Raw genomic sequence first — 19,605 nt, forward strand, 5'->3', positions numbered from 1 at the left:
AATAAATTTTTATTGCTATTACTATATTGCTCAATATTGTATTTCTACGCCATACGTATGATAAGTTTACAAGAGACGTGGTACAGCCAAATAGTTTTATCGTGGTATTATAAGCAACCACACAAAATTTGCTCTACAAACAGTTTTATTATGGTTTGAGAGCTAGCTATACGTACCTTTTGACTTGTATCATTTTGGTCTTACGTAATATGTACCATAATAAAATCAGAGGTAATAATTTAAACCGCAATAAAACCTTTATAAAATTCAAGTAGAACCAAGTGGCTTTAGAATAGTTACTTAGGGTGTGTCATTTTTGTACACCTTTTTATATCAGTGTCATACTTGTCTTGTTTTTGTTTCTGTATCATTTTTGTGCCATTAATTACTATTTTTATATCTATTAAGTATCACTTTTGTGTCTTTTTAATGTCATTTTTCTATTATTGTAGAATTAATTTTGTTTATTTACTGTATTTTTTGTGTTTATTTCATGTTAGTTTTGTGTTATTTTCTATTATTTTATTTTTCTTGTCGTTTTGGTATCATTTTTTTTTACTTTCATCATCATTTCTGTATATTTTTCGTGTCATTTTATGAAGTCTTTGTATGATTCATAATATTTCTGTATTATTTGTAATTTTTCTACCGTTACTAAGTTCTTTTTGTGTTATTTTCTTTATTGCGTTATTTTTTGCATTATCTCTTGTATCCTTTAGTGTCACTTTTGTATCTTTTTTGTAACATTTTGGAGTTGTTTTTATATCGTTTGCAGTTTTTTTTTGCTACTTTTTTGCCTTATTGGGGTCTTTGCCTACCAGTTGGTACGACATTGATCTGACACGTCACTGGGGAGTCGTTATGCGTTCGAATCTCTACTGAAAAAGGCTGTAAAAGTCAATAGGATAATAGCACTAGCCCGACATTGATTTTATTCAATAACAGTTAGTTGGTGGCGAATATAAAGCGCTTTCTGCGCATACAGTTTTACCCCCGGTAATGTTCTTTTATCTGACCTGTGCCCATAGACATGACTACTGAATTGCTGACAGTGCTTATCTTTCTCAGTTTTTTACCCCATTTCATTCATTCATGAATTGCAGTGCTGAATGATAGCTCAACTAACCCGTCAGTCAACTTTCTTGCTCTTAATTGATATTTTATGTCTCTAAGTTTAGTTTTAAAAAAATATCAGTGGGGTTGTGTACAAGACACGACCGCATATATAGGTGACGCAGGACTACGTAAGTCTCTTTGTAGTGATAGTGGCATGTATTCGTGCTTGTAATCACTCGATTCTTCATGTATATATGCTATATGCAACATATATACATGCTACATGCGTTGTATGTAACATTTATCAAAGTAGTAACATTGCATATGTTCAATTCTCAAAAGATTGTGCATTTGAAAACAATTTAACAAAATCAAGAACACAAACTATTGCTTTCCTGCTGCCTTACTGAAATTAAAGATTGTTTTTATTATCCATGGTTTCCCACGTTGAAGGGATTTTACCAATTCAATCCTATTTTATCAACAGCACATCTTTTTACTACACTTCTAATGAAACGGCAAGCATGCGTATTCATACAGAGTCGTATTATAACCGAACAGTACAGCTGTAGCACATTTTTCCAACACAGATATCAAGCTCGCCGAGGTTTAATCGTCTCGCAGTAAAGAATTTGCGATCTGTTGGGACAACGAACTTGTGTCATTTTTTCTGGCATACTTCCCTAACACAGACATCAAATTGGACTAGGCTTAATCGCGTTCGTAAGAAATCTGTTGGCACGAGGGGGCTTTGTTACTCTCTCTGGCGTACATCCCAAGCAAGGACATCAAAATGGTCTAGGTTTAACCGCGGTGTTAAGAAATCTTGTTGAAATGAGGAAGCTTGGTCACTTGTTTTGGCTTACTTCCCAAGCACAGATATCAAATTGGTATAGGTTTAGATCATCGTAAAGAATCTTCCAACCAATCACGAAGCGAGAATTCTGGTAAAACATAGCTCCATTATTTTCAATTTTTCAATAGTTCAACATCAAGAATCCATACTTTTCTTCATTTGGGTCAATTCTTAGAAGATTTTCCGATCGATTAGTGTAAGAATATTGAGCGCTCAAAACCTTTCATTTTTCGTGACGCTCGCATTTTTCGATTTTTTGGAATGACACCCTATCTCAAAACTTGCCGTAAGACGTAGTCCTACGTCAAAACTGTCTGCTTTTTAATATCAACCAAAACCTGGCTGAGGAAAATTATTTAAAACTTTTGAGCAATGTTTACGTTTATTGTAGTTTCGTTTGCCGTTGTCAGTATGTCAAAATGAATGAATGATTTGATTTGATTTCATTCACTATTGTCGAGAAAGAATGAATGTAGAGAACAACACGAACATAAACGCAATGATTCGCTCGACGCGTTGGTTTCTGGTTTGTACAGCTGAGTTCAAATCATTTTTCTAATATTTCAGTAACTTTTTGGAATCTTCTTTTGTATTACTTCAATGTTATTTTATTGTTATTTTTGGGCCCTCTTTTGGTCCTATTGCCTATTTTCATTTGTTTCATTTTTGCGTTATTTTTGTATTATTTCTTGCATCATTTTTATATTATTTTAAATATTCAGTTTTAAATTATTATTCTATTATTTTTATATCTTTTATCATTTTTGTAGTAGCTATTTCTGTTACTTCTGTCGGAAGGGTTCTTTTTGCGTCCTTCTTCGTATCATACTTGCTATTTTTGTATTTCTTCTTGCATCATTTGTATTTTGTATCATTTTTATTCGATTTTGCAATCATTATTTAATCATTTTTCTATTATTTTTGTTTCATATTGCTGCCAAAGATTTTTGTATCCTTTCTGTGTTAATTGTGTTGTGTTCATGAGGGTCGCACACAAGCACACAAGCAATCGACAAGAAGCACAATGAATTTTGCTATTAAATGTATCTTTTATGATGCGCAACTAGAATCCAGATTTCGTATGCCTAGCCAGGCATACGGTGCCCTTTGTCTCCTAACCCCTTGCACATTTTATAGTTTCAACGGAAATTGCCATAATACAACACACAAAACTCTTTTTCTTCATCTGGGAGTCGCTCTCCCCTCGTCAGATCTCTCCTTTAATCCCCAGCCACTTGTACCTCTGTTTTCTTTCCGGAAGGGAAAGGAAAACAAAGCCTTTTTCCTTCCTTCCCCCCCGGTCAGCTCACCCTTTTGAACCTCATGATCTCATCAAGCATCAAATAATGCGCTGAAGCATTATGCAAACCATTGCAGAAGATTTACAATATGTCACTTCAACAAAGAAAGCTAGAAAATTTGCGGAATTCTGGAAGGGTCCTATGTTTTCCTAATTAGGAAAAAAGGGGATAATCGCAACATAGCAAACTACGCAGGATCGAAGCTGTTAGAGATTACTGTTGGAAAGATGCTGTTCAGTGAAGTCGAATTTTACATTTCTACAAAGTAACGGAGCTTTTCTGCCAAACGGTCAATTAATGCTAACCTATCTGCACCTGTATTTCTCCCATTTGTTCGTTTGCTTTCCACTGAACTTTTTGGAGCATCTTAGTAGAATACGAAACCTGAAATTAAAGAAAAGAAGAAAACTTTTTCCAAATTAAATTCTACTGTTTATGTTTATAAAAACTATAAAAACTTTAGAGCTACTTTGGTTAATTTAATTCGAAAACAGACACTGCTGAAGCCTGCAAGTCGTTAGTGAAATACATATCTATCAGGAATAAATATAAATAGTAGAATTTAATTTGGAAAAAGTTTTCTTTTCTTTAATTTCACTTTTGGTTTTCTAGATAGAAATTCTATCTTCAGACTTATCTAACAAATCACCAACTCTTATTTAAATTTGACTCTACTGAGGCGTTCTGTTGTTGCAATCAATCTGGTGTTTCACAGGGAAGCAAGCTAGGACCATCACTATTCTTTACATTTTTTAATAACATTTGTTCTATGATCCCACCTGATACACTGATGATCTAAAGATGTCTGACGATTTCCATACGATCTGTTGAGGACTGTAAACTATTGCAACACTCAATTTACAAAATGGTTTCACTCGAACAACCTGGCCATCAGTTCTTCCAAATGCTCAGTCATCACCTTCATACGAAGCAAAACTCCTATCGTGTATAACTATGAAATCGACGAGTCTTGTCTTCAACGGGTAGGAACTGACTTTCCACAACCATTACTCAAGCATCATTTCAAAAGTGAAGTGTAATTTGTAATAAATTGAAATAAAAATTATCTGTGGACAAAAATTAATTTGTGTATCTTGTTGCAGGATTCAATTCAAGCAGATCAGAATTGATCTCTGCGATTTATTGCGATCTAAGAGGTTTTCTCTCAATTAAACACCGTTTCCACAACTCCTACTTGTCAAGCTAACAATAGGTGAAGCGTAATTGAATATTGACCGATAATAGCAACTGATTGCAATAAACTAAATTTAATTTCCCATGTAAGCATTCCCAGCGGCCACACCCACAAATCTGGGCACGAACCGAAATCTCTGGTTCAATAAACCCAAACAATCGATAAATCAAGTTTGTGGCACCATTTGAGTGACACACTACCTGTAACCACCTGGGTGACTGAGAAGAGAGCCGGTATCGATACCGGCGGGGCCCGTATTTGATTTAGCACAACAATAACCGCACCCGCACCCGTCAGTCATTCAGTCAGTCAGCAACTACAGCAAATGTCGTCGTTGTCGCCACCGGGGAAATCAAAATCGAATTTATCCCTTTCGTCCCCATCACACCAGTTTTCTGTGCCGTCATGCTAACATAAATAAATCATTTTCACTAACGTAATATTACTTCTCTTTTTTTTTCTCCCACGATCGTCACTTTTTTTTGCAAACAAAAAACGTGACCTACGCCACGACTACGACGACTACGATGACGACGACCGGTTCCATCCATCCTGTGCCACTGCAATCGTGCTTCATCATGGATTAGTGTGTACTTTGATCCATACCTAGCGGCAGCAACAGCGGACCAGAACTATCGTCTACAGGTGAGTGATTGCTGTACTTTCTCTCATTCCATCGCATACCGATACCCGTGCCCACCCACACCCATACTAGTAGTAAGGTACCAAGGTAAGGTACGTGAGTTTGATAGTCCGTCGGGGATGACGGTGACATATAAATTTGTCAACTATCGTTACCGTTTCAAGCCAGAAGGGCCAGAAAGCAAACGATAACGAGTTATATAACTGCGACAGACAGGCTAGTGAGAGCCAATCAACTAACCGTTGGTTGATGGAAGCGGACCCCGGATTGATGGGGCTGTTCAATGGAGCGACCTGGTCGTTTGTGGAATGTGAACTACCATGCGCACGCTCCCTTTCCAGCAGCGTGTAGAAATGATTCATTCAATGTTTTAACTTCTGCGATTTATTCGTTTTTTAACAACCTATCGGGCATCAATTACCATCTGAAATTGACCAGTGTCACTCGCTCAATAACCTTAATGGAGCTATCATGTTGTACACTTTACGGTCTATTTGCCGAAGAGCTTGACCCCGTTCTCATGACACGGATATGTACACAATATCCATATCGTCGCCGTTGCCGCTGGTGCTGTGCCACGCCACTACAGGATTATCAAATTGTCAACCTGTGTGACACCACCTGCAATGCCACGCGTCCGGATGGACGGCCGCTACCGCCGCCGCCGCCGGTTAACGATCCTTTAACTTTATGGATTTATGCTCAGGTGTCGACATGACAGAACGAAAATATGTATTACGCCCCAAGCCGCCGGGCCACCCAAACCGCCCGCTCGTGACGTTTCGTGACGAGTGGGTAATCAAATAACGTGTCGTAAGAGGTTCCTTGCCAATAACACGCTGCCTGCGGCACTATAACAGCACCCATCAAGCTGACACGGGTTATGAATTATACAATTCATGGTTTAATCATTTTACTGCGACGATGGGGGGCGGTTAGTAATGACTGTGATTTTCGGTTTCCACAGCGCACCTAATTAATAGATTGTACAGCAGGGAAAACATCCCAACCAAACAAATCCATCATTTTGCATTCCATAGCATAGCAAACAACGGCAAAATAACATATAAAACGCTGGAATCTGTTTTAATAAAACCGCCCAACAAAACCACACGTCCGTCCGTAAACAGCCCGAACGTTGTGTCAAGCTTTTTCCAATATTCGAAACAGGAACAATGAAAAAAAAAGTGCGACAACATAAAAAATTCGTCAACGTGAAGGTTTATAATGTAGTTATACCGTGTGTGCACCCGTTTCGTTCCGTTCGTTCGTTCGTGCCTGCTGGTGCAAGGGCTAGCGTACGGTACGGACCTGCAGCGCAACCATAGATGCACCGAATGGCCAAGCAGGGACCCTTCCATTTCGGGCGAAGGCTCCACCCTGTCGGGTTATGGTTTGCGATAACATGCAAATGGCGGTGGGAAATTGAATTTGATAGTTTTTGCAGTGCGGCCCCTTCGGGGCAGATTTGCACATGGTTTGAATTTTAGATTCGTTCGGTTGGTTCGGTTGTTTTTTCCCTCGCACTCTGTGCTATTTTCTGTTATTTCATTTTCCTTACTGTAAGCAATTCATATTTTGCGCTTAGGCCAACCTAAATCTAAGCAAAAGGCTGGCTTCTGGCTATATTTATGCTGCGTTTGGTTTGCAAAATGCTGCATTTGCATTGCTGCTTGCTTGCAGACCACCACCACCGCCAGATACTGTGCTGCGAACGTAACGGTTCCGGGTTGTGCCCTGGCACCGCCACCGGCGGGCGGCGGAACAAATGTATGTGCATCAGGTGTGCTATGAGTGCGCTCAATACTGCACAAAAAGGGGGCAGTGCAGCAAGTGGTTTTGCTGCAGGTCCGACGAAAATATAAATGTAGTTTTGCTTTTGTTGCAGCACAAAATGTGAATTAAGCGTCAGCTGCAAAGTCTGTCTGACATCCTAAATCTAAAGGATAACTACAAGATTTTGCATAGAAAATCAATCTAAACTCAGATTTTCTAATAGATTTTTATTTTTGTTATTTAGTACTACAACAAATCAAGAACAGGCAACTAAAACCTGCAAATCAAAAAAGATCAAATCTGTTGCCTTTGGAATTTATCACGATCAAAACTATAATGTAACTGTAATGGCACCATTTCGTCCGTCAAGGTATCGTTGGTAGATTCCTACCCAATAACGCCAGAAATTATGCAGAGTGTATTTCACCAGGTTTCACCAGGTTCCAACCAGGTACTACCGGAACATGCATCAACGCTGCTTTCACAGCGCGAACCATTCTTTCCCAGCAGCCTCCCATGTGAGAGGCGGTACGAGGATTGGTGTGGGCGTTTGTGAAGGTACTGCCCAACTGCTGGTGGATCCTTTTGATTTCTTCCTACAACTCCCAGTTCGCTCCAACAAAATAGGTTCCATTGTCGGAGTAGATCACTTGTAGATTTGTATTTAGAGTAGATAAATCTTCTTATCGCCCATCTTGCACCTATCCGTATACAGTTAACTTTAAAAAAGATGGCCCGTCAGGAACTTAAACAGGCAGATTCGCAGTTTCTTCTTCAAGATAAACACTTCTTTCGGGATCGTCTCAGTTTGTGCAGTCATCCACAGTGTTCGTTCGGCCTTCTGTATTTCATCACTCGTCAGTCCGACAATTTCCGTGGATCCACCCAATCAACGTAGTTCATCGGCAAAACGAAAAATATGCGCTGTAGCACGCAAAAGTCGCTCGAACTTCGAAATTCTGTTAAACGTCGATCCCTGCTTGTCTGACCAGATAGCTGTACACGTACACCTCTCGCAATTCTTTGTCACTTTCGTCGGTCAAAACTGACTTTGGTCGAAATCCACTGCTATTCGTCAACGCTTGACAAGTTCCGAATTTCATTGACTCTGTAGGCTACGTACTGGCGATATTTTAGAATCTCCGTTTCTATGCAAGAGCAGGTGGTCGATCGAGAAATAAGTATTGCGCATCTTCAACGAATGACTCTCCTCAATAGTCTTCCACCGTTGCCCACTGATGCTAGGCTTGCTCGCTCACGTCCACGAACACGTGAAGCTCAAGCGATTTGTAACTGTCCAGGATGTAGTTTGGCAATTAGCAAAGAACTTACTTCTTTGGCTATCCCAATCGCTTCTTTCTCAGTATCGAAACTGTTCACGTAGATTGCTATGTTGGAGACCAAGATGCTTATCGGTACCGCTAGGGTTAGGAAACGTCTGTACAGGAACAATAGTGCACTGCAGTCCTATGTTCTAACCACGAATGGAAGGAACATCTTGGCGTCTACGGAGACCGCAACTTGGCGTTCCCGTTGTTGGAACAATACAGATGTAGCTACCCTGCGACCGAAGAATACATTACAATGAAATACAGTTACAACGATTAAGTGTGCTACCTGCAAGTGAGGGCCTCCACCGTTCGTTCTTCCGCTTGGAATTGCGCGTTGATTGCCGAATTACTAACCAGTTGCTATGCCTCTCTTTCAAAGACGCTCAAAAGCTCACAAGGAGGAGGGGATGTAGTGACTCTACCCGCTTTCAACCCAATTTTGAAATACCGCTTGGATACGGAAGAGTAAATCCTACTTAATCTATACAATCCATACAAATGCAAGTAGCCGCGTTGGTCTGAAAGTAGAACGACCGGCGTTGGCATGAAAACATAAAACTAAAACGCGAAGTGCAACGTAACGGTAGCTAGAAGAGGTAGGAACGATTCTCGCATGAAAAACTCGCTTAGGGACCCGAAGTAGGCGGGAAACTTCCCCTTTGTTTAATGTTATGATTCGATAAATGATTCGACTCTCTGAGAAGTCGTATGATTCGGTTTACGACCGTCAACCCTTATTTTCATTATTCAAGATATAAGGTCCCCGACCGGCCCCTTTCACAGATGCTGTTAATGGCGTCAAGATATCTGGACCTTTTAACAGCCTCTAATTCAGTGACTCGCCATCCCCCTTCGCTGTTACGTTCCTGATTACTCTGATTTTATCGGGATTCTTCTCGTTGACAACCACTTCAATTGGCAAGTACCAAGGGCCTTGCAAATCGAATCCATCCAACTTCTTTTTCGTTGCTTCGTACATATATCCCTTGGATTTGAAGTCCCCACTTTGCTGGTGAACGCTGTCATACAGGTCAGGATTCCGTGCCAAACGTTTTTTGAGGCACTTGTAGTCCGAAAACTTGATAAACTCGTGATTCTGGAGCAGTCCTATTTTGAACTACACGTTTTCCAGTCGCCGCGTAGTTTCTGCTAGGTACTTGTTAGCACGTTGCTTCTCTACTCCTTTGATGGTTGAGGCAACCGCTACCCCAAGTCCGGAAGATTTTTGATTAGTTTAAAACTGACCTATATATTTGAATGTTCGCCATTTTGTTAGGTTATGTATCGCGTTATCGAGAAAAAAATGTCTTATGTCACCATAAGTTGAAATCAGATCAATCGTAGACTTCATTAAACCGCATTGCCATTAATCGGATGGGGTTGTATAGTCCCTAGTTTGCTTTCCATCCTTGAAGATGCAAGAAATTCCTAGTTCTGAGCGACACCTCAGCATACGGGTTCAGTTAACTCAGAATCTCCTAAAATCGTTCTAGTCGGGTTGCCACGTTTTCTTTCAAGAGTCTTCATACGGCGGTAGGTATCTGAGATCACGCCATGGAAGACTACGAAAAGCATACCGTAAGATTTTGTCTGTACTGTTTCGTTTCTAGCGATTCAATTTTTTTCACCACCAAATCACAGTTCCGAATTCCAAAACTAACCCTAAAAGTGAATAGCAGTGCTCGAAAAATTTGACAGCCTTTCATAAAACGCATTCACGGCATACAGTTTTACCCTGGGTAGTATTCTTTCATCTGTCGGCCCATGGACACGGCTACTGAACTGCTGACAGTGTTTGTCTTTCTCAGTTTTCTACTCTTCAAAATATTTCATTCATGAATGGCAGTGCTGAATGGTTGCTCGATTAACCTGTCAGTCAATTTTCCTGCTCTTGACTGTTATTTTAGATCTCAAAGTTTAGTTTTTTAGAATCAACCAAAACCTGGCTTGAAGGAAAGTAATTAAAACTTCAGAGCAATGTTTACGTTTATTGTAATTTGGTCAGTCGTTATCGGCAGTTTAAAATGTATGAATGATTCACATTCACTATTGCCAAGAATGATTGAATGTAAAGAACAACACGCGAACATGCACGCAGTGATTTGCTCTAATCATTGGTTTCATGTTGGCAATGCTGAGTTTATTTCATCTGTACTAGAAACAGCAAAGAATGAGCAGTATATTACATCAATTCAGACGTATTGCATAAATTGAATATGAGATAAGCACTGGTGAATAGTACAATAACCGAAAACAGTACGAGTCACGGAACTCCTTAGCGATCTTGAAAATAAATCCAAATGGTTTATTGGCTCTATAGATAATATCGTTATAGTGTATACAGAAATTAACAGCGCTATCCAGAACGACGCCAAGAGCACGAATATGATGGGCACATTGCAATAAATGTCCCCATATGTTGTAAATATAAAAAGATCGACTACCAGGTAACAAGAGAGCTGACTATTCGTTTACAAAAAGAGAAAAGAGCAATGGTCCAAGGTTACTCCCCTGTGGTACGCCGGAAAAGTTGCAGAATGAGTTGGAAAATTTGTACCTAATCTTCACACTTAGCCTACGGTGTGTTAGGTACGACTGTAGCCACTTGCAGAACGGTGCGGATACTCCCAGTTTCTCAAGCCTTGTATGGAGGCAACCAAGATGCACCCGATCAAACGTTGCTTTCAAGTCCGTGTGCACACGGACGAAATCAATCGAAGAAATAAAAATTACAAGGTATACAGCCCTAAGGGTTATAAGGTTATAGGGTGACGTAGGCCTATGTTCACATTATATTGTATTGTATTGACAACATGTTTTACTCGATACTTCCCTTTATGTCAGATCATTAGAGCAAGGACTAATGCAGACTGCATTTCTGGCATGTGTATGTTCATACGTATCTATCGCCTCCAGCTTAGCTTATTAAAACAGTGAGCAGATGCGCTACGGAAACCGCACGTGAGTTTCAGATCTTCGTTTCTTTTAGGTGAGTGAGTTAGCCCAAATGCTGTCCCGAAAGGCACATAATTATCATGACATTCGAGCTCCTAGTAAATGTTTCAAGATAAATGTGAATATCATTCATCAATCAGCCAGCTGAAAATATCTCTTCGATGTATCAGCAATAGCAAAAAATGTTTTAGGAAATTTTACAGTGTTGTAGCTTAGTAGTTTGAAGGGAACGCCATAAAAGTAGCATATATAGTAGCGTTTTAGGTACGATAAATTTAATTTGCAATTATAAATGCGAAGTGCAGATTACGGAAAATTTTATTTAACCTTCATTTAATTTGTTGGTAGCCCTTAAAAGGGCCATTGGTCACAAATAACATCAAAGCCAAAACAAGTTCAGCACAAATATGAAGTGCCAGTCGGAGTCTTTCCCTTTTGGCATGGATGACAATCAGAGGGGTGGTTTGGGTGTCAAACTACTTACATTGTCCATGCCCCACTCATTGGTTTTGGTACTTTTGGTTCTGGTACCTACTTACTGATTGATTCAGCTTAAAACAACTGAAACTGATCAGAAAGCATTTAAACACAGCCTATTAGCTATATTTTAACTATTATCAGTTGTTATTTTCGATACGAAGGCTACTTCAGAGTTGTCGCCATCCATGGATGTTTAGTCCACCAAATTTTGACAATTTCACACCCCTGATGGCAACAGGCACGTAGATTATCAGCATCAAATCATTATATCCTGCACCGAAAAGCTTTTACTATCAGCTATCACTGCGGGCTGCTCCCGCTTGTCATTCGTACTTACCGCTATCCTTCCATGTTAACGAAATTTGACCATGTTTTTACATACATTTTCACTATTAAGATTAATATCAGTATATTACTATAAAATTGCTGGACATTTTATCTTTCCAACGACATATTAACAGTTATGTTTCGTTCAGTAGTGTAGAAGTTATAAGCATTTGAAATCTTTCATTCAAACGTTACACTTCTATTTTCGTCTTCACAAAGTGCTACCCTTCCCAGTATAGTAAACAAAGACGTAGTCCTACGTCAAAAAGTAATCGATTTTGGTTCGAAGTCCGCGCACGTTCTGGCAGTAATTCAACAACGGATCAGACACAGAGCTGGAAATGGGGAAAGCGTCATTGAAAGCAATATTCTAGAAGTTGTTGCCCTTGCCTGGTCCGGAATTTTGGAGGCTCCGTTAAGTACACTTACCCGCAGAATTCATTGTTCATTGGCAGGAATGATGCGACTGTTCATAATACCATAATATAGTCTCAGATAGCGGTAGAAAAGCGGTGGATGAAGATCTCTCGTGTGACGTTTGAGCCACGAGAAACAAAGTGTGTAGTAAGGGTAGTGGTAGTAAGGGAATAATCACGCTGATACTTGCCAGGGTTTACGTTTTAAAGGTCACGTTTCGTACAACTGTCCAAGCAATAATTGACCAGCTCTAGGAGGGATTATCAGAGCGATATCCGCTTTGACTCTCGATACATCTTTCAGAACTCATCTAATTGATCATTCTTCGCATCAGACACTTCCTCCCTTTCCAGAAATAGTTTACGTCATGACCGCATACAGTCATATACAAGTAAATTTAAAAAATATAAAACACACCCGGTAGTGGATTTAATCCGAGACGTGCCGTGGCGAATATCGGCAACGTAATTCCCTGCAACAATCACATTGACCGAGTAGATAACAGGCTATCTTCTCGGCGGTAAAAACAAAGAGCAGTCATACAAATAATATCATCGCATAGTGCATCGCAAGAATTGGGAGAATAAAACAAAATTAGATATTAGACTTCCCAATATAGCGAGTGGCGGTAGTTTAGTTAGTAAAACGCTCGGGTACCAACCGAGAGTCTATATCGAGTTATCAATCCAAATTTTTATGTTACTTTTCTTAACTTTTTTACACCAAAAAAGTTAAGATTGTTTTTTTTTTTGTTAATTTTATTTTGTATTGTTTTTACTCTTTTTTGTAAATTTACAGTACAATATAGTTTTTGCCATACCTTCTACAACTGGGCCGCTCATTATCATTTTAAATTGATTTAAAGTACTTCACCTCCTTTTGCCGTTTTGAACCAAATATTGCTGCTATGTTTTTATTGTTAATTTAATTTCTTATTTTGAATCTTGAGCTGTTATTAGTTTAGTTCATATGAGTTAGTTAGAATCGGTTGATTGAGTGTAGGTGAACCGTTTTAAATATATTTACTATTTCTTTTTTACTTTTTACTTTTTTACTTTCTTCAGTGCATATGTTCGTCCATTTTCCTTGTATCAGTCATTTTAAGCCATTTTCATACGAAATCTTTGCTATTAGTTATTCGTTTGTTTCATTCGTGAAGTGTTCAATTTTCAAGAAATCTTTTTCGTCGTTATTAGAAGTGCATTTGCATGCATTTGAGATTATTTTCCCCAATGAAACTTCTCGTGTGTCTTTTATTTCATTTATATTTCAAGAGGATGAGTGAGAATTATTTCCACAGACTAGAAGACCACTCAATGTTTAGAAATACACGTAAATATACACTTAATTCATCACATCAAAAAAGGGTATCGTTCCCGGATTGAAACATGCTTGCATGCTTGTTCCTAAAACAATCAACCCTACCGACGCAACCATTGTTTAATGAACGTCACAGTAGAGAACTAATCGAACATCAGGTACTAAGATTGCCTCCGGGATGCGCTTTGACGATCGAAACGCTTTCAGGGTAATCAAACAGAAGTGCCGTTGCGGTCGGTGACCATCACCACCGTCGGAATTGCACAGCAACGCCAATAGAAACCGGTGCTGTCTGTTATGTCCACTGTGGACTGTTTCACAAATTGAATTGACTGTACCGTGCGCGAGCTTATTGATCCACCAACCGCAAGTGAAAAGGATATCCGATCGAAGCGAAGTGCCGTCCAGCAGCGGTTGTCAGGTATGATCACTGCACGGCACTCAAAATTCAACACCAATTCGGGAATTGTGCTCTGCACAAAAATATTATGAATTTTCACACTTTTTATGATACTCAAAAATATTAATCAGTAATTTTCCACAAGCCGATAAAGCAACAAAGAGATTAAATTCGAAATAATAGTTTCACCTCCTGGTCCCCCTGGTGATAGAACAATGAAAGCATGTTATGGTTTATGACGCCAGCCAACAACCACGTTCCAAGCCAGCTTAAATTTTAAGCTCCTACATATCGCAGCACAGTATCCTTACCGGAGGAGCGAGTGAGTGAGTGCTGCAAACTGTTGTGTACAGATAAAAACAGTTCTTACGCTCTATTTGGTCTGCCTGCATTCCGGGCGCTGCTTCGGGCACTCAGCCCGATGACCGCGGTCGCATCAACGTCAGATGTTTTCACACCACCACCGTACAAAGTGGATTACGATATCCTCCTAATGGTGCTTCTGGAGCCATTCATACATTGTACACCGCTCAGTAGCCGGTCGGTCGGTCGGTCGGTGCGGTACCGCGGTGCGAACCATCACCGACCTGTGAAGTGGCCAACAGTTGCGAACGATGATGATATAAACCAAATTGGCGAACCTGATTGTAATTCTCGTTGGTTGGTTGGTTGGTTGGATGGCTAGAATCCGCATCAAAAACTTGATTATTCAACCGAAAATGTTGCGGTTTGTGATTATGGAAACCAATGCAGAAGAATACAAAGTAATCGGTTAGTCTCAGCTGCTGCGGGTTCTAATTTTTTTTTCATTTGAATGCAATATAAATTATGTCTATATTTCGATTATTATTTAGCGTACCGAACAATGTACCTACCACAATGCTTGATGTACATTTTGTGGTTGCATAATTAACGGTCACTTTCTGCGCTGATTTGCGATGTTTTTGTTCTTTCCATAGTCACAATGAAAACTATACATAATTTACTACAGCAAACCAGATAACTCATCATTAATGCGTCTTTTGTTGAAAAAAGTAAAAACAGTTGTTAATTTTCCCCAAACCTTGTATTACTGATACACAAGCTTTGGGCCGGTGCTTTCATCCAATGTTCCTCCAACAGCTGGGTTTGGTGGGGAGCACAATAAAATAATGCACATTATGCAAATGCCGGTCGGCTTGTCACGCCGCCACGTCGATGGTCCGGACCGGGACCGGGCCGGAAAAGCAAAACAAAATTTTCAATCGAATAATAATGGGATATGGGGTTTGGCGCGTTATTATCGAATTTTTGCTGCTCATTTTGTCGGTACTTTAGCCTTTGTCGTAACTGGTATGTAACACATCTGCTAATTATGTGGTTTTTATTCTGTCTCGTTTCATCACCAGGCGGCCAAACCAGTGACGGAAGTTCAGGCTCAGCCGACTCTCTTGAATGTAAGTACCATTTTTCAACATTGTTATGCGAGAAAAGGTCACCGCCGCCGCAGGTGGTAATTTAACGCGTGAAATACATAGGTAGCATCCCACTGATCAGCCAAGCTGAGCTTCGTTTATAAAGCACAGCTTCAGAAATATGAAAAAGTCGAAATTTAATATTGTCCTTAATTTTTTCTTTTTTCTCAGACATTATTTTTTAATGAAAGTATACCCCAAACGTTTACTAATAAAACAAACATAAGTTTGTTCCGAAACGTTTGTCTGATTTCTGAGAAAAAGGAATATTAAAGTTTGAAATACTCGATTTTACCAGACCGACACTTTGTTGCATTGAGTTTTTGTAAGTCACTGGAATACTTTTTAACTGCATGGTTTTCCTTTCATCCCACTTCTCCTGATCGGAATCTTATGAAATTATTTAAAAATAAGCAGAAAAGTTAATCTTTTTTTAAACGGTAGTTCTTTTACAATTGATGAAAGGACGGTAGAAGAAAGTAATGAAATTTTTAGAATGAAGGAGAAAGAGTGGAAAGGTGAGAGGGGAGGGGGTTATTAGTAGCTACGCTTAACAAGCAGCCGCTGGGACTCCTACCTTTTGTCCAATGCTGGAAGGTGTATGGGTGGAACCAAGCTATAATCTGAGATTATAATCGAATTCGAACCCACAACACCCGCCAAGGCATGTGATTCGTTGGTACTAATGTACCATTGAACCATAGAGGCGCTGGATGAAGGAGACTGCACAACCGCCTTATTAAGCGCGCGACGTATCTTTAAACTCCACCATCTGGTGAGTTGAGTTATTTATAGACACAAATTGTGCCACTTTCTCGATTTATTGTAATTTATATATGACTGACCGCATTTCAAGGTCAAGACTAAAACACGAGGTTGCTGTATCCCATAGGAACGGAGCCTTCAACCCGAAGCTCCGCCTTGAGAAACGCGGCTAGCACGCTAACGGACAAACAACGTGCAGTGCCTTGTAAGTCGCAAGTGCCCGTGCAGTTTCGTCGTCCCGTGAGAAAAGATTAAAACTTCTCAATTCGGTGCTCCATTGTAATCGTAATCGTAGATCGAAGAAAAGGCACAATTTGTGTCTTGTCTATAAATAATGCAACCCACCAGGTGGTGGAGTTTGAAGACACGTCGCGCGCCTAACAAGGGGGTTGTGCAGTCTCCTTCGTCCAGCGCCTCTATGGTACAAAGGTATTTTAGTACCAGCTGGCCACGTGCCCTGGCGGGTGTTGTGGATTCGAGTCCGGTTATAATCTCTATAGCTTGGTTCGACCCATGCACCTTCCAGCATTGTTAAGCGTAGCTACTAACTACTCCCCCCCCCTCTCACCTCACCGCTCTTTCTCCTTCACTCTAAAAATTTTATTACTTTCTTCGACCGTCCTTTTATCAATTGTAAAGATTCGACTCTACTTGATTCGACTCGACTTGATTCGACTCGACTTGATTCGACTCGGCTCGATTCGACTCGACTTGATTCGACTCGACTTGATTCGATTCGACTTGATTCGACTAGACTTAATTCGACTGCTCTGCTCTGCTCTGCTCTGCTCTGCTCTGCTCTGCTCTGCTCTGCTCTGCTCTGCTCTGCTCTGCTCTGCTCTGCTCTGCTCTGCTCTGCTCTGCTCTGCTCTGCTCTGCTCTGCTCTGCTCTGCTCTGCTCTGCTCTGCTCTGCTCTGCTCTGCTCTGCTCTGCTCTGCTCTGCTCTGCTCTGCTCTGCTCTGCTCTGCTCTGCTCTGCTCTGCTCTGCTCTGCTCTGCTCTGCTCTGCTCTGCTCTGCTCTGCTCTGCTCTGCTCTGCTCTGCTCTGCTCTGCTCTGCTCTGCTCTGCTCTGCTCTGCTCTGCTCTGCTCTGCTCTGCTCTGCTCTGCTCTGCTCTGCTCTGCTCTGCTCTGCTCTGCTCTGCTCTGCTCTGCTCTGCTCTGCTCTGCTCTGCTCTGCTCTGCTCTGCTCTGCTCTGCTCTGCTCTGCTCTGCTCTGCTCTGCTCTGCTCTGCTCTGCTCTGCTCTGCTCTGCTCTGCTCTGCTCTGCTCTGCTCTGCTCTGCTCTGCTCTGCTCTGCTCTGCTCTGCTCTGCTCTGCTCTGCTCTGCTCTGCTCTGCTCTGCTCTGCTCTGCTCTGCTCTGCTCTGCTCTGCTCTGCTCTGCTCTGCTCTGCTCTGCTCTGCTCTGCTCTGCTCTGCTCTGCTCTGCTCTGCTCTGCTCTGCTCTGCTCTGCTCTGCTCTGCTCTGCTCTGCTCTGCTCTGCTCTGCTCTGCTCTGCTCTGCTCTGCTCTGCTCTGCTCTGCTCTGCTCTGCTCTGCTCTGCTCTGCTCTGCTCTGCTCTGCTCTGCTCTGCTCTGCTCTGCTCTGCTCTGCTCTGCTCTGCTCTGCTCTGCTCTGCTCTGCTCTGCTCTGCTCTGCTCTGCTCTGCTCTGCTCTGCTCTGCTCTGCTCTGCTCTGCTCTGCTCTGCTCTGCTCTGCTCTGCTCTGCTCTGCTCTGCTCTGCTCTGCTCTGCTCTGCTCTGCTCTGCTCTGCTCTGCTCTGCTCTGCTCTGCTCTGCTCTGCTCTGCTCTGCTCTGCTCTGCTCTGCTCTGCTCTGCTCTGCTCTGCTCTGCTCTGCTCTGCTCTGCTCTGCTCTGCTCTGCTCTGCTCTGCTCTGCTCTGCCAAGGGGCCTAACAGTTCTAAAAAAAATTGAATTTTGAGCAAAACTTGAGATCTATATCATGTGATATTTCATAAATTTGCCATGAAACAACTAGCAAATAGCCCGGTTCTGTAAAGAAGAAGAACAGAGCTTTCAAATGGAGTAAAAAATGTTTTGGTGGCCATCTTGGATTTGGTCGCCATATTGGATTTTATCAATAAATCGTCGTTTTCGCCATGAGCCCCCCAACCGATTTTCGTTTTAAGGCCACCATTGGAAAGCTGAGAAAAAATGCTACAAGAAACATTCATAAAATTAGGTGTGTAATGGCATTTACTGAATAAAACCATCAGTTATTTGTAGCAAGGTTCACAATGTTCATAGAATTATTGTCATATTTCCAAAATTTGCTATGAAACAAACTACAAACGACACGGTTTTGTAAAGAGGAGAGATAAGGCTTATAAACGAAGTGAAAAAAAATTGGTCAACCATTGGAAAACTGAAAATGCTATGAGGAACATCTATCAAATTACATGTGTAGTGGCATTAAATAAACGAAACAATTAATTATCTGTATTAAGGTTTACAACTCTCATAAAATGGATTATCTTGCTACGAGGGGTCCACTATTTCAAGATTTTAAAAGTGTAATTCTTATTTTTTAATCATTTTCAACCAATTAAGCGCAATAGTTTCAATTTTTAAAGACCTCGTGTCAGTAGTGGCACCGTTTCAGCGAGAATTACTCATGTATAGTTATTCCAGGCAGCAAAGTAAGTTTTATTGTACTCTTATGGTGGTCTTGAAGACCAATTTTGGTCTCAAATACCATCATAAGGGTATAATGAAACCCTAATTGTTACTTGGGATGTTTAATTTTGTATGAATATCAACTACTCTAACGCAACCATCCGAACTAGAAGGGACCTTTATGATATGACCCATTTGTGCATGATTAACGATGAAAAGTGTTTATCCCTGGACGGACGTTTGGTGTTTTATTTGTTCATTCTGTAAGATATTCCCTCTCCCAAAGGTTTCAGAAATGTTCTCGAGGTTGATGGATGTGTTGTCACCGTGGCGAGAGCTTTGACAAAATTTCAACATATTAAAGCTCAGAAAAAGCGACCTAGGATTTACCGATGGTCGCGTGCCCTGGAGTTAAAACTTCTAAACCTTGTGGATCTTGAGTTCAAAATTGCATCAATTTGACGCAAAACAGATGGAAAACTTTGATATTGTCATAGAAGCGAAATGGTATATTCTCTACAAACTTCACACTTTTGACGACGGCTTCCCATAACCCACCGAAGTGTGACGAAACGGGTGCAATAGTGCGCTCTATAATTTTCTTCTATATGCTTATAGACCCAAACATTAAATAAAGGTTATGTAACTCTGCTACAAACGAAATTAGTACCATTATCGACTATTCACATAATCCAAGATACTACATCAAAAA

At 40.7% G+C, this 19,605-nt stretch overlaps 1 protein-coding gene across 1 annotated transcript in view; it reads left to right on the forward strand.

Annotated features, from left to right (window-relative positions):
- The window catches only part of LOC128736825 (ecdysone-induced protein 74EF), a 423,088-nt gene that overhangs the window by 387,823 nt on the left and 15,660 nt on the right, over positions 1–19,605 (forward strand). The window contains exons 11-12 of the mRNA XM_053831318.1: positions 4,996–5,053; positions 15,446–15,493. Coding sequence (XP_053687293.1) covers positions 4,996–5,053; positions 15,446–15,493 — 106 coding nt within the window. The remainder of the gene's footprint in view (positions 1–4,995; positions 5,054–15,445; positions 15,494–19,605) is intronic.

The sequence above is a fragment of the Sabethes cyaneus genome, chromosome 2 (assembly GCF_943734655.1).
Source record: "Sabethes cyaneus chromosome 2, idSabCyanKW18_F2, whole genome shotgun sequence".
Classification (NCBI taxonomy): Eukaryota; Metazoa; Arthropoda; class Insecta; order Diptera; family Culicidae; genus Sabethes; species Sabethes cyaneus.